Below are 15,037 nucleotides of genomic sequence, written 5' to 3'. Positions count from 1 at the left end.
GCAGAAGGACACAGAGACACCTAACACCCCTCAGGAATGACAAGTAGGTCAAAATCTCACCACTTCCACCCCATTGCAAATGGCAGTGGAAATGACTCACTGTGTCTTACACGTATCAGTCAGTGTCTTTTCTCTATTTTTCTTTTCTTCTACACCACCTCTCTGAGGGGAGAGCATCCTATGGAATCTAGGCTGCTCTCAAACTCATTATGTAGCTATGGACGACTTTGAATTTATCCTTGCGCCTCCATCTCCCACATGCTTGATTGGAGACATGCCATACCACATTCGGTTTTATGCAACATTGGGGATCAAACCCAGGGCTTCAGCTTTATGCATACCAGGCAAACACGCCAGCAACTGAGCTACATCCCTAGCCCTTGTGTTTTTTGCATTCTTGTCTGCTCTCATTTAAAATGGTGCCAGTGGTAGAACCCTCAGGCGGGGAAGTCGCTTTGAGAAATCTACCCAGTTGGGCCCCAGAGGTTTCCACTTCCCAACCATCAAAGCCATTTCAAGACCTGAGTCTAATCCGTCACATTTCTGCATCTTGGACTCTAGCACCAGGACTTAACTCTCCAGAACCTTAGGCTTCCTCAGAACCACATCATCTATGGAAGGTGTAGGAAGGCTCCCAACCACTCACCTCAAGGCCATTTTGAGCTGAGCCATGGCCCTACTTACCAAGAACCATGATGGCAGCCTCTGCAGGAGCAGGCATCCTCCTTCCAGCTTCTGTTCCCCCTGAGCCCCTGGCTGCAGAGTCCTTCCCAGGCTCAGGCTTCCCTGCTCCTGGGTCTGTGTCTTGCTGCAGGTCTGTGGTCCCAACAGCCTCATCTCCACAGTCCCTTGTGGCCAAGCTTGGTCCTGTGAGAGGCTCAGCCCCAGGCCCTGCCTCCTCCTCTGTGCTCACTCCTCCATTGTCGATACCCCTCTCTGGCAGGGGTAGAGATGGTCTGGCTCCCTTAGGGATCTGCTCTTCCAGCTCAGTTCCAGGGCCTTTGGGATGTGGGTCCTGCTCATCAGGCTGGGTAACTGCTGGTGCTTCTGCAGAGGCCATGGGAATGCCCCTTTGTGTCTCAAGCAGCTCCCCAGCAGTATCCATCTCCTGCACATGGCTAGAGATCCTGGGCAGAGAGAAATATGGCCCTGAGGTTCCGAACAAGGAATTTCAGGGGATGAAACTCAGCAGCAAAGCATTGCTTAGTGTCATAGTTAGTTAGCTTCAGCTGTCAACTTGATACAAACTTCAAGTCACCTGGAAATAGGAAACCCCCAACTGAAGGATTGTCCAGATCAAACTGGCCTGCGGCCATATCAAGGAAGCATTTTCTTAATTGCTAATTGATGTGTGAGGGCCTAGCCTATTGTAGTCAGCACTCTGCCCAGACAGATGGGCCTGGGCTATATAAGAAAAAGGTAGCTGAGCTGCAGAGACCCTCAGTCCATACATTAGGCAGAGCTCAGGGAATCCTGCAGAAGAGGAGGAGGAGGAATTGTAGGATCCAGAGAGGTCAACGACACCACAAGAATATGGACCACAGAATCAATTAAGCAGGGCTCCTAGGGGCTCATAGCAACTGAAGGGATGATCAGGGAGCTTGTATGGTCTGACCTAGGCCCTGTGCATATGCCTTATGGTTGTGTAGCTTGGTGTGCTTGTGAGACTCCTAACTGTGAGAGCAGGGGCTGCCTCTGACTCTTTTGTCTGCTTTTGGGACCCTTTTCCTCCTACCGGGTTCCTCACCAGCCTTGATATGAAGGTTTATGCCACGTCTTACTGCAACTGGTTATGCCATGTTTGGTTGATATCCCTGGGAGGCCTGCTCTTTTCTGAAGGGAAATGGAGAAGTGGATCTGTGTAAGGGGGGTGGTGGGGAGATGGAATGGGAAGAGAGGAGGGAGGGGAAACTACAGTCAGGATGTAATATATGAGCAAAGAATAAATAAATTAATAAAGAAAAAGAAAAAGCTGAGCAAGCCATGAGGAACAAACCACTAAGCAGCACTCCTCCATGGCCTCCAGGTCCCTGCCTTGAGTTTCTGCCTTGGCTTCCCTTGATGATAGACTAATATATATATATATATATATATATTATATATATATATATATATATATCCCTTGATGATAGACCTATAAGTCAAATAAAGTTTTCTTCCCTAAGCTGCTTTTGGTCGCGGCGTTTTATCACAGCAACAGAAAGCAAACTAAGACATTTAGCATGTGCAAGTTCCTGGCTTCAATCACCGCCTTGTCAGAAATGTGTATTCTACAGAATATCTCTCCATCATGGTAGTCCAGTGTCCCTAATAATTTTGTCTTTTTTTTTGAGCCAACTGATGAAAGGGTTTGTTAAGATTTTAAAAGTGCTAGTAAAAAATAAAACAAATACTTAGAGATTTACAAATCATAATTTAAAATTTACAAATTAAAAATACAAATTTAAAAATCATAAGTTAAGATTAACAATATTTTAGTTTTTCATTTATCCTCTTGTGGAAAATTAGCCTCCAACTTTGAAGCTCTGAAAATGTTGGGGTTGGAGAAATGGCTGCCAATCAAAGACTGGAGTTCAAATCTTACAGCACCCATGTAACAATCTGGGTCTCATGAGTCTATAACTGCAGCTGTGACAGGGGAAGAGACAGGATGACTGGGGCTTCCAGCCTAGCAAGAATAAAACAACAAAAACAAAAAACAAACAGCAAAGACAACAAAATACCCCATGAGCCCCAGACTCAAGGACAGAGTCTGCCACAAAAGAATAGAAAGTAGAGGAAGATCCTTGATGCCTTCTTCTGACATGCACATAGGCACATATACCTGCAAATACAAGTGTGCATGCTCTCATAGACATGTATACACATAAACAAATAGATAAAGAAATACATCTTTGTTTAAAAATGTCTACAAAAATAAACACAAATATGGCTCTTTTAGATTTTTAAGAAGAAATAAAAAATGGTTAAGATGGGCCAGGGGTGAAATGGTAGAGCCTTCATCTAGCATACACAATGCCCTTAGTTCCATCCCCAGCTAAACACACACAGACACACACACACACACACACACACACACACACACACACACACACACACACACACACACACACGAGGATTCTGCCCTTACTCTAGCTCGTGACCGCACGTGCGCAGTTCAGGAGTTAAGCAAAAGGTCTTGTGTCTTATGCCAGCAGTGTGCGCTGATGACTAGGTACGTGCCTTAAAAAGGTGGACGCAGACCTCATGCTCTCTCTCTCTGCTCTGCTTCCCCCCCAATCTTTCTCTCTCTCCAGGCATGCCTCTCCCCCACCCCACTTTTCCCTCCTAACAAAGCTCTAAAAACTAACACTGGGTTCTGTCATGCTCGTGACCTTTCCATGCAGTAACCAGTGCCGCCACCAGCGCTGTTTATCATCCTTTCAACAGACTAAGATAGATGGTAAATTCTATGTTCCATGTCATTTATCATAATAACAAGAACGAAGAAGAACACAAGACCTTCCTCCAGCAGCTGAAAGCCTGGGCTGCTCTCTGAGGTTTAGGCTTTTGAGAACGGAAGCTGCCCTAAGTGGTGCAGTTGAGAGACCTGGCAGCCTGTCTACAGTTAGGCATTGGCAGGAGTGCTTAGCACTAGATAGGCATCAGTGACCACAGTGGAGGAAAGGGGATATCAAAGCTGAGTCACAGGGGCCTACCTCAGACCACAGGGTCCACAAAACCTGACAAGCCAATTGCTGGAGGAGTTTCCAGGTGGTCAGTGGAAAAGGCCATTGGCCACTTGTGCCCTCTCTGGCCTTCTCTTCCAGTAGGAGGTGACCCCAGTGTCACGCAGCTCTGTGTCATGTTTGGTGTCCAGAGCTTCCTTACCTACCGCATAGCACGCCTACCACAGACATCGCCAATTAACCACAAGCTCCGTGCTGCCAAGTTCAGGAACGGTCTCAGGATACCCATACAAGCAGTCCCTTCTGGTCAGAATTAACACTTAATTTTCAATCTACTTTCCTCAAAAAACACATTCTAGGTGGGGAAGGGCAGGTGGTGACCTCCCCACTTCCGGAGACCCACTTCTAGTCTGGTGTGTCTGAAATTCAGCACAGGGCTATGACTGGGGTGCACAGTGCTCCTCACTGAGAGGTTTTTTGGAGATCCCTAACACTTTACAGGAAGTTCATGCCTACTGTGGTCGCTACATTCAGAGCTTTGGCCTGGATCCAGGCACATCTACCAGGAATCCCTCCTTCCAGCCTGTCAAGGCTCCTGGGACAGAGTGCGTGGGGTGCGGGTGGGGTCCCATTTCCTTCCAGAACCCATCACCACAGCAAAAAGAGGCTAGATAATCTCCCAGCACCAGGTCTTGTGGTCTCTGTGATAGGTTAAGGGAGTTGGGGCAGGTGTGGCCAGCATCAAGTAACTCTGAGAAAAGCCTAGAAAGGCAGGGCCCTCTGAGTCTGTGACGATACGGCAGGGCTGCACCACAACACTGAATACAGACTGGATGCAGCCAGCCAGTTCTCTTTTCTACAGTTTCTACTGAGCACAGCTCCCAAAGCTATGTCCCAGGCATCACTGCCTCTCCAGAATGTCTGACATAAATCTCCCAAAAGTCCCTAGGATGATTCCACCTGTCTGCCCCACCCTTTCCTCATCACCATATTGTTTGGGACTTTAAATGCTGGCCCAAGGGAGCAGGTGTGTGGTTAAGCACATAGATTTGGTAGCTTTGTGTGATGGTAGCACTCTGCCCAAATTTCACCACCAGTAAAATAATATGACAACCACTGCTATGGGATGGTCTATATGTCAAATTGCTCTGATTGGTCAATAAATAAAACACTGATTGGCCAGTGGCCAGGCAGGAAGTATAGTGGGACTAACAGAGAAGAGAATTGAGAGAACAGGAAGGTGGAAGAGAGTCACTGCCAGCCACCGCCATGACAAGCAGCATGTGAAGATGCTGGTAAGCCACGAGCCACGTGGCAAGGTATAGATTTATGGAAATGGATTAATTTAAGCTATAAGAACAGTTAGCAAGAAGCCTGCCATGGCCATACAGTTTGTAAGCAATATAAGTCTCTGTGTTTACTTGGTTGGGTCTGAGCAGCTGTGGGACTGGCAGGTGACAAAGATTTGTCCTGACTGTGGGCAAGGCAGGAAAACTCTAGCTACACAACCACCTTCACATGCTGGGAATACTGGGAGAATAAAATGAGATGATGGCTGCAGAAGTCTATACCAGTGCTTGGCACGTGACAGAGTGCTCTGTGAAACCCACTTGCTGAAGTAACTATTTATCTAAAAGTTAGTCATTCTCATCCCTATTCCCCATTAGAAAGAAAAACAAAAATTCAAGAATGGCACCTGAGAATCACTCCAGACCAAAGGAATCAGAATCTCTGGGCGTGGATATTTCTTTGTAAACCCCATTCCCTACCTCCAGGTAATTTTCATGGCCAGGAAGATTCTGGCACCCCCAGGATCCCAAACATAAGGTCTTCCCCTTTGAGTCTAGTGCAGCTCTCTATATGCAGCGGTCACCCAACATGTGCCACTGGCCACTGGCCGTGATGCATGTCAAGGGGTGCAGCCAACTCCACCCATGGCCAACACAGAAGAACATCCCTTACCTGGGGAGTGCTTCACCACCGTGAACTTCACTGGCTGGAGTCAGTGGCCCCAAGGGCTGAGAGCTAGGCCCTGAACTCAGTCTCATGCCCTCTTCTGAGAGCCAAGAGTCAGACTTGCTGGATGAGGTTCCTTGTCCCTCACTTTGTGACATCTTGAGGCTGGTGAGGACCTCGCTGATTCTGTCCAGTGCTACAGACAATTCCAGGGTAGTCCCAGTATTCTCACTGGATGTTTCGGGAAGCCTGGATTCTGCTTCTGTGGGTGGGGCTGCTTGGCTGGGGCCAAGAACTTCAACTCCCTGCCTCAGTGAGGCTCCTGCCTGGGTGCAGTCAGCTCCCTTCAGTGAAGTGTTGATGATGAGAGGCAGCCTCTCCACTCTCCCCACTGGCGCGTTCTCCTGGCTCTCTGCAAGGTAACAGAAGGGGTGAAATGCACTCTAAGAGAAATGGATCACAAAGGAAAGATGGGCATATATGTGTCATTCCATGTACCACATCAATAAAAGCCAAAACTGCACATAGCCCACACATGGGAGATGTGTCTGGGTGACAGAACACCCACCCAATGGAGTGTTGTATAGCCATTTTTAAAATGAGAAATATGGCCTTGAGAGGTGACTCACTAGTTAAAGGCACTGCCTACTCTTCCAGAGGATCCAGGTTTGATCCCCAGTACCTACAAGGTAGCTCACAATTGTCTGTAACCCCAGTTCCAGGACATCTAATGCCCTCCTCTGGTCTCCACAATGTGCACACAAGTGGTGCACAGACACGTGCAGACCAATACACACTGAGAGAAGAAGGGAGGGTGTTTGTGAGTGTGCACGTGTGTAAATAAATAACTGCTTACAAGTGCTTTGCATAGACTGGACCTGGCAGGCAAGATAAGAACCTTTTAAATGATCACAAATAAAGGCCTTAGGGAGGAAGGACATAAACTGGACTTCTCTTAGCATACCTTGTTTTGTCAATCTGACCTTAGAACCCTAAAAATATTATTCAAAAAAAGAATTTGTCGGTTCTGGAGTGATGGCTCAGCGGTTAAGAGCACTGGCTGCTCTTCCAGAGGTCCTGAGTTCAATTCCCAGCAACCACATGGTGGCTCACAACTATCTATAATGAGATCTGGTGCCCTCTTCTGGCCTGCAGGCAGAACACTGTATGCATAATAAAGAAATAAATCTTAAAAAACAAAAAAAAAAAAAAAGAATTTGTCTTCTTGAGACAGGGTCTCACTGTGTAGCCCTGGCTAGCCTGAAACTCAGCGATCTGCCTACCTCTGCCTTCTGTGTGCCAGGATTAAAGGTGTGCACCACCATGCCGGACATGTAAAGTTTGAAGAGAGAATTAACCTCTATAAAAGCAATCCAGCCACTCTGTAGATGGAGGCAGGAGGACCAGAAGTTCAAGGTCATCCTCAGCTGCATGGTGGAGTTTGAGGCCAGCCTGGGCTACATGAGATCCTGTCTCAAAAAGCCAAACAGAACTAAAACAACCACACCATGGTGATGCACTTGGTACTTGATTCTGAACCCTTACGTGTGCAGTAGAATCAAGCAGGTGCAGCGGCTCACCTTCCCACAGTTTCCTGGGGGGATCAGCTTGCTCACCTCGGGGACTCAGCACATGCTTCGACTTTACTCCCGTAACTTCTGCTTGTTCCTTGTTCTAAAATAACCACATAAAAACACATCATTCAGACATCCGTGGACCACCTACCACACACTTTGATGTAGTTGGTTTATTTCAGATGATCCACAGTAGTGTTAGGGGATGCACAGTACTATCACTTTGGGGACAAAAACACCGAGGCCGGGTGAGCCTAGTCTCAAACCCAGGACCCACATCCTTCCCAGTGCTTCACTGAACAGCTAGGGCGCTGGGCCTCGTGAGAGAAGGTTCTAAACACACTGCAGTACAAGGCTCCTAGGCTAGGAATGGGAAAAACAGCTCGATCCTAAATCATCAACTCAGCTCTACTATTCATGCTGCTGTAGCTCTGGTTGAGAGTGGATTCCAAAGTCAAATCCATGATTGGGGATGGGGCACCTATCCTATTAGTCAATGGCTAACCGCAGCCTGGGAGCTGAGGAACGGTCTCCATCTGAGCTTTATCATTTGGGCCTAGAGTTGCTAGATCTTCTTTGTTTTACAAGAGAAACTGGAATTAGATTTTTGTTTAAATCAGACTTATTAAAGTATAAAATTAAATAAAAAATAATTTATTAAAGCATCATTTGTATACAATAAATTTCACATACAAACTATAAACTTTTTTGTGAAACGGTGTCTCACCATGTAGCCCTGACTGGTCTAGAATGCCCTCTAAAGACCAGACTCACAGAAATCCTCCTGCTTCTGCCTCCAGAGTACTGAGCTTAAGGTGTGCACCACCATACCAGGTCAACAAATGTACAAGATATAGGACAGTTCTGCTACCTTCAAAGGGATTTTTAATCCAAAGATTTTTTTCTAGAGTTTTAATCCAAAGATTTAAATCTTCAGTGTTGGAAACCAGTTAAAATCTTTTTAATGCTGCAGACAAAATGTGTCTTCAGCTGTCCTTATCTCTGGGCTCCCCATTAAGGAACTCCGTGACTGGGGCCTGAGAGAGGCCTGTTACTATGAGTCATATCCCCTGGTGTACAGGGGACCAAGGGTATGTAAACCAGAGCTATTTCTGTGACTTAACACCAGGAGCCACATTTGGGACTACACTGGTCAAAGGTTCAAAACCCTTGAGGGTCCCAGCAAGAGATGGAAACCTTTTCTGGAGAGCTCCCTGACAGTCACAGAGTGTCCAGGACCAGTACAGGGCTCTGAGCTTGTCTATCAGGCCCTGGTCTCTAGCAGACCTTTTAGGTTTAAAGGAGAGTTGCCCGGCATGTCTCTGGACCAGCGTTCAGCATCCTTACACAGCGGCCCCTTGACACTTGTCACTCTTTCAAAATAGCTGTAGCTGTTGAGTAACTTTTGTGTGCTGGACACACTTTTCAAACATTTCACAGATTAGGTCCCACTCTTCCTGCCCACTCTCTGAGGCAGATAGTATTTACTAATGGGATGATTCCCGGTTCACAGAGAGAAAGTGAGAAGCAGAAAAGCGGAGGGTCGCCCAGGTGCTGAGAGCAGAGTTCAAGGCAGCAAGTTTGAGAGGCCAGGTGGCTGCCACAATGCTGCACTGGGAAGGCTGAAGTGGGGTCCCCACGCGGCTCCCAGGCTCGGGTTAGACACTGACTGGGGTGTCCCATCCCCCAAGCATGATTTGACCTCGGAATTCAATCTCAACCAGAACCATAGCAGCTTGAATGTTGTTCTGACTTAGGGTAGGGTTTGTTTTTCCGTTCCTGGCCTGAGTCCTTGGGTCATCCTCCAGGGCAGTTCCCCAAAGTCCTCCCATCTCCCAAATCCCCCTCCAGTTTTCCTTTGCTCCACTCACTTCTCTCAGTCCTGTTCCCTTCTCGCTCCTTTGTGGTCCCAGAGCATCAAGTACTGCATTCATTCATTCATTCATTCATTCAGTGTGTGTGCGTGTGCGTGTGAGTGTGTGTGTGTGTGTGTGTGTGTGTGTGTGTGTGTGTGTGTAAGCATGAGCCCCTCCCCCTTGGAGATCACATGACAACTTGCAGGAATTCATTCTCCTCCTTCTGCCGCTGGTTTTTGACTCAGGCTTTCAGACTTTGTAGCAAGTGTCTTTACCCACTGAACCATCTTGCAAGCCCAAGGACATTAAGCTTTACTCCCACCTCAGTTTGCAGAGTTCTCTGAACTCCAAGTTCATTCCTGACAGCAGAAGCATGTCATGATCCAATTAACAATTGGCAGTGTAATGGAAAGACAGAACCCAACCCAGCAGACAGTCAATGGTACATGAACTAAGCACAAAACCAGAGGGAGATGCAGTGGGGCCGCGAAGACAGGAAATCAAGCAAGAGTGACATGACAGTCCCTGACTTCCCACTCTGCGATGCCTGTATATAACAACACGGGCATCAGTTCATCCCATTACCCTACAAACAGCTCTTATAAATAAATAAGGAAAGGAAGGGAATGAAATAGGAAAGGGGAGGAAAGTTTGTGAACAGGTCGTTCACCGAAAATGCAAAAAGGTTTTAAACAATAGTCCATCCTTTAGTGAAAGATGTCAAAGCTTTAAAATATGTCATTCTGTCTGCTTGTGGTTATGTTTGAGGCTTTCCTTATTAAAAAGACAGTTTTTTATGAGTTCAAAAGAAGAATTAGCTTTATAAGACATCACCAATTGCTTCATTTGGGTCTGATTTAATAATGAAACTGTAAGAATTTTAAGAAGTTTAAGACATTCGGGGATGCTTGAATACTAACTTCAAATAGTAGCAAAGCTGTTTGCTTCAGGGATACACTAACAGCGATACGATTGTGTGTCTGAGGTAGCCCTTGTCTTTTAGACACAAATGCTAAATTCTTCTTGTTATTTGTTTACTGTAGTGCTGGGTTTGAAACGTGGGCTCAGGGCATGCTGGGTAAGAGGCCCCCTTTGAGCAACACCACTCATTCCACTCAGTTCTCTGCCTTATATAAATGTGAGACCACTGCCTCTCAAAAGCACATTATCCAACATTTTAATCCTCTTCCACTACTCTTTTCATTCTGATGGATGGAAAATGGGATCTCACGTGCATTTTTAATATTTCAACACTATAAACTTCAAAATCATAAGCAAAACAAAACAACCTCTTCAAGAACATTCACCCCATAGCATCCAGGACACACAGGAGACTTAGTGTTTGCCTCCAGCCTCGATATTCCTATGGACTTCAAATACTCTGTACATTATACACTGTATAGTATGGTTCCTAATGTGATATGCTATGTAAATAGTTACTATCTTGTAGCAGAAATATCCCTCAGGAGGGGGTAGAATTCACTCCCCACACTCAGAAAACCAAGGAGAAATTTCTTTACTGAAGGCATAATGAACCTCCACCCACAGCCCCTGGAATGACTTTTTATTTTTTTAGACAAGGCACCATATAGCCCAGGCTGGCCCTAAGCTCCTCATCCTGCAGGCGAGTGCAGCTACACTTCACCTTAAATGACATTTTTAAAAGGCTGGTTAGGCTTTACCCACACAATATGCTTTTAGTTGCAAAACCTTTACCTGGATAGCTCATAGGAACCTGGAAACTGAGTCTCCTGGGGACCCAGGAGTGAAATCGGAAGGAGACGATTTTCATGAGTTTTTCTTGGATTTATATTTGCTTGATTTCCCCCCCCCCACACACACACACTCACTTTGGTGTTGGGGATTAAACCTAGGGCCTCCTATAGCAAAAAATGTTTTTCTTTTATCATGTTAAATTATCAAATTAAAAACATTTTAGATTTTAGTTTAATTTTCTTTTTAAGGCCATTAATTCAATTTATTTTAGGAGTGTAATTAGATTCCTTTTCTTTCACAAAATCCAGGCTGGTTATCAGCAGCCAGAGCCCTGTGTCCCATTTTCTCTGCAGGCCAGCATTTCCAGGACTGCAGAGCAGGATCAGGGAGCTGAGGGAGAGGTGTGCTCCAGGAGGAAGGAGCTTCAGACAGGGAGAAGAGGGACAGCTGGGGGGCTGGGGACCTGCTGGGCTGGGAAGGAAGGCATCCTCTTCAAGCACAGACCTCATTAGACCCCAATCCATTCCCTGCCAGGAGCAAATGATAATCACAGAATCTTAAATGGTGGCTCCAGGTTATCTGGTGTTGCTAAGTGGCTGGTCCTCAGCTGTTCTCAAACAGGGTATTCCCTACACAGACACAGACACAGACACACACACACACACACACACACACACACACACACACACACACACACACCCTTGACCATTGGGCAAGCTTCTATTAGCCAGAGGGTGTGATTATACAACCCTTGGGAACAGCTACTCCCAGAAATGCCATCTTTCACCTTGGGGGAAAGTCAGGCTTCTGCTTGTCCCCTGTGAGTCACTGTCAACACTCATTTCCCCACAGGCGGCCACACACTTTGCCTACTCTGGGACAAAGCACAGTGTAGGGGACAGAGAGGGTTGGGTTGTTGACTAAGGGCTGTGGGGTAAATTGACCATGTCTCTTACTCCAGGACAGAGAAGTCCCAGGAATGTTAAGTGCAACACCCTCCTCTTCCTCACAGCTAGTTTGTCCCTCACATCTAGGTGGCCCAGGAGTTGACCAAGGGACCTACCTTCTGACTGGACCACTCACTACCTCATCCTTTTTTAGAGAGAGCGGGGATCAGTGGACTGCATGAAAATCCGTCTATAGTCCCTAAGTTTCCATCTTTCATTTCCCCATCAACAGGACACACAATGCTTGATGAGGAAACAATGTCCCCAGCTCTTCTAAGAATCATTTCCTGGCCAGTCTCCCCACCAGGGTCCCAGAACCCCCTCCAGCCAGGGCAGGGAATCCAGAACCAACCTCCTCAGAGCGGTCAGCTAGGCTGCCTTTCCTCCAGGGCACGTTCCCTTGGGTGACGGCATCACCCACCTTTGAGTGCTGGAAAGCGGTCCCTACCAAAGCAATAGCCCTGTCCACAGCCACCACCATCTTGAAGAGGGCTTCGAGCCTGGCACTGTGCTGAGCACCCTCCTGCCGCACGGCCCTCACCAGCTCCAGGACTTCAGGCCATGCAGCCTGAGCAGTGGCCTGAGGAGGACTGTCAGGCCCTGCCAGACCAAACTCCCGGGAGGCCTCCAGCCGATGAAGACCTTGTTCCAGGTGGTCCATGCCTTGGCACACACACTGCAGCTTCTCTGTGACATCTTCTTGGAAATGCAAGAGTCTGTCAACCTTCTCACTCAGCGCGTTAAGTTTCTTGTCCACGGTGGTTAAGCAAGCTCTGCTCAACGCTGGCAGACCCAGAGGGCCCAGACCCTCGGGATCCTCCTCCAAAACTCCTGACATCCCAATTCCGGCTTGGTAAGGGCAGAGGCAAGGAAACCAGCACCCCAGGCCTGCTTCTCACTTAGGTGGTAACGTCTGGAAGACCATCGTCCTGGTAAGAAGAGCCTTGCTGCACAGTACCCGCCTGCCCTGCTGCCTGGGCTGTTTGGGCAGCTGAGAGGACCAGGTTTTCTGTGTGTCTGCTCTATCTATCTCTCACTCAGCCACTGCCAGAGAGTAACGGGCTGAGTTTGGCCTAGGCCCTTCTCTTGGGGCCTCTTTGACATCATGGTAACAATTAACATTCCCCTTTGAGAGGCTGCTGACGGCAGATATTTTAAGAATCTGCCCGGAGAAGGCTGGGGTTCATATAGCTGATGTTAAAGGTTGGGAGAAAAATGTCTTTTAGCATGCAGACTGGGAAGGGGGAATCCACGGCACCCCACCTCTAGACAAAGAATTACAGGCAACCAAGGAGAGCTGAGAGCAGGAGAATTAGTCTTCCCCGGGGATGAGCTCCCTAATTGATTATCCAATACCAGGTGGTCAGCCCTGAAATAATATACAAGTAACACTAAACAAACTCCGTAGGTTGTAGTGATCAATTCATGTGTTTGTATGCATATAATAATAACAATAAAGAAAAACGACATGACTTTGAGTGTGTGTGTGTCGGGGGGGACATAGAAGGGGTTGGATGGAGGAAAAGGAAGGGAGAAATGCTATAATTGTAATTTAATTAAAAATAAAAATACCTGGGCAGTGGTGGCACACGCCTTTAATCCCAGCACTTGCGAAGCAGGTGGATCTCTGAGTTCCAGGCCAGCCTGGTCTACAGAGAGAGTTCCAGAAAAGACAGGGCTACACAGAGAAACCCTGTCTCAAAAGCCAAAATAAAATAAACATAAAATACAGAAAAGCATGTTCTCATTTAACATACAAATTCACTTTGGTCTTTTTAAATGATAAAATTGTGTGTATACCAACAAATTGTCTTAAAATAAATTTATTTGTGATTTATTATTAGCAAAAAAAAAAAAAAATCCCTAAGAGAGTGTATCTGTCAGCTGGACTCCGCAAGGTGGTTTTCAGACTTCCAGATGCTGAAGAGATGGTGTCCCACAGTCACACATGCATTTAATTCACAACAAAAGGCAGAGTGAACTGAGAGACCGGTCCATCATGTTCTGTCTTTTACCACCATGGAAATTTTAATGTTTCCGCAAGCTAAAAACAACCTTTCTGTTGTCGTTTCCTACTTGGATGATACATGAAATGTAGATTTGGGGAGAGTCTACAGGTCTTGTCCCTACCAAACATGCACGTGGGTCCCTGCTTGTGCCTAAAAATAGATCTGAGGAAACAACAACCTAGGCTACTCACCAAGTGCAACCCCACGGGTCGTGTTCCTTAAAAAAGCCCTCTGGAGACTCTGTTCAGTGACCCTCTGGAGACTCTGCTCAGTGACCCTCTGGAGACTCTGATCAGTGGCCCTCTGGAGACTCTGACCAGTGACCCTCTGGCTCCCAGTAATGACAACGAACACATCAGAAGACCGATATCTAAGCTTCCAGGCTCTGGAGTGTCACAGAGAACAATAAGGCCTGTGTTCCTGTGGTTTGCAAACACTTTATCTTCAATAATTCTTAGCTCTAGTCAAACCTTACAGAAGCATCGATGTCTGAAGTGGACACATTCAGGTCACCACTGGGGTGGGACACACAGGTGAATTTTCACCTCAGAGTGCCAAGGATGTCTGACAACTTTCAGCCAGTCCCTCATGGGAAAGAGCAGAGCCCAGAAAAGAAAATATGTCCAGAGCACACAGGTACATGGGCTCAGAAAGGTGGTTTTGCCACAGACAGAGTGGCATCAAGGGAAGGGGACTTTAGTGCCCCCCAGGTCCCCTTTACTGAACACAAGCAATTTCGATAAACCAGCCTGGAAATTTAGCATCCACAGGCACCATCAGTCCATTTTGCTATTTTAAGCCCATAGGTGGCCTTTCAATAGTGTCCTTGTTATGCTTGACCACCCCTCCCCCACACCCAACCCCCCCTCCACCCCCCCCCACTCTCCTTCCTCTTCAGAACACCTGTTCCTCTGCATGGGAGGATCCACACTCATTTCTGGGGGCAGTCCTGAGTGTTGGAGATGGAATGATCAGCAAGCTCAAAAGGAGCTTGGTCCGTCCTATTAGTGAGATTAAAGGCAGATGCATAGAGTGGGGATGTGGCTGGGCTGGTGGAGTAATTACCCAGTGTGCACAGAGCCCTGGACTCAGTTCCTGGCATTACATAAACCAGGTATGGTAGTGCATCTGTCTGGCAAGGGTGAAGATTTCCTACAGAAACTCTTGTGTCCCCTCACTTCAGCTCTCAGACTATTGAAACGACAGACCTGTGACCCACAGTTCCCAAAAAGAAGCTGTGTGCAAGGGCTGACCGCCTTAAGCTCCAGGATTGGAGTTTGGAAGGTTGAAGTTTCAAGACTAAATTACAGT

At 47.0% G+C, this 15,037-nt stretch overlaps 1 protein-coding gene across 6 annotated transcripts in view; it reads right to left on the bottom strand.

The window, feature by feature from the left end:
* Positions 1 to 15,037, bottom strand: part of Mylk3 (myosin light chain kinase 3) — a 55,324-nt gene that overhangs the window by 27,611 nt on the left and 12,676 nt on the right. The window contains exons 1-4 of one of the 6 annotated variants that reach the window (XM_006971752.4): positions 12,070 to 12,702; positions 7,205 to 7,298; positions 5,631 to 6,036; positions 685 to 1,127 (exon numbers count right to left, since the gene is read on the bottom strand). In XM_006971752.4, the coding sequence (XP_006971814.3) occupies positions 685 to 1,127; positions 5,631 to 6,036; positions 7,205 to 7,298; positions 12,070 to 12,555 (1,429 nt within the window). In that variant the 5' untranslated portion in view covers positions 12,556 to 12,702. Of the gene's footprint in view, positions 1 to 684; positions 1,128 to 5,630; positions 6,037 to 7,204; positions 7,299 to 12,069; positions 12,703 to 15,037 lie in introns of those variants that run through there. The other 5 variants (XM_042277379.2, XM_042277380.2, XM_042277381.2 and 2 more) reach the window with 5 other exon arrangements.

Source organism: Peromyscus maniculatus, chromosome 5, assembly GCF_049852395.1.
Source record: "Peromyscus maniculatus bairdii isolate BWxNUB_F1_BW_parent chromosome 5, HU_Pman_BW_mat_3.1, whole genome shotgun sequence".
Taxonomy (NCBI): domain Eukaryota; kingdom Metazoa; phylum Chordata; class Mammalia; order Rodentia; family Cricetidae; genus Peromyscus; species Peromyscus maniculatus.
The sequence above is the reverse complement of the archived record's forward strand: the minus strand, read 5'-3'. Positions and strand labels throughout refer to the sequence as shown.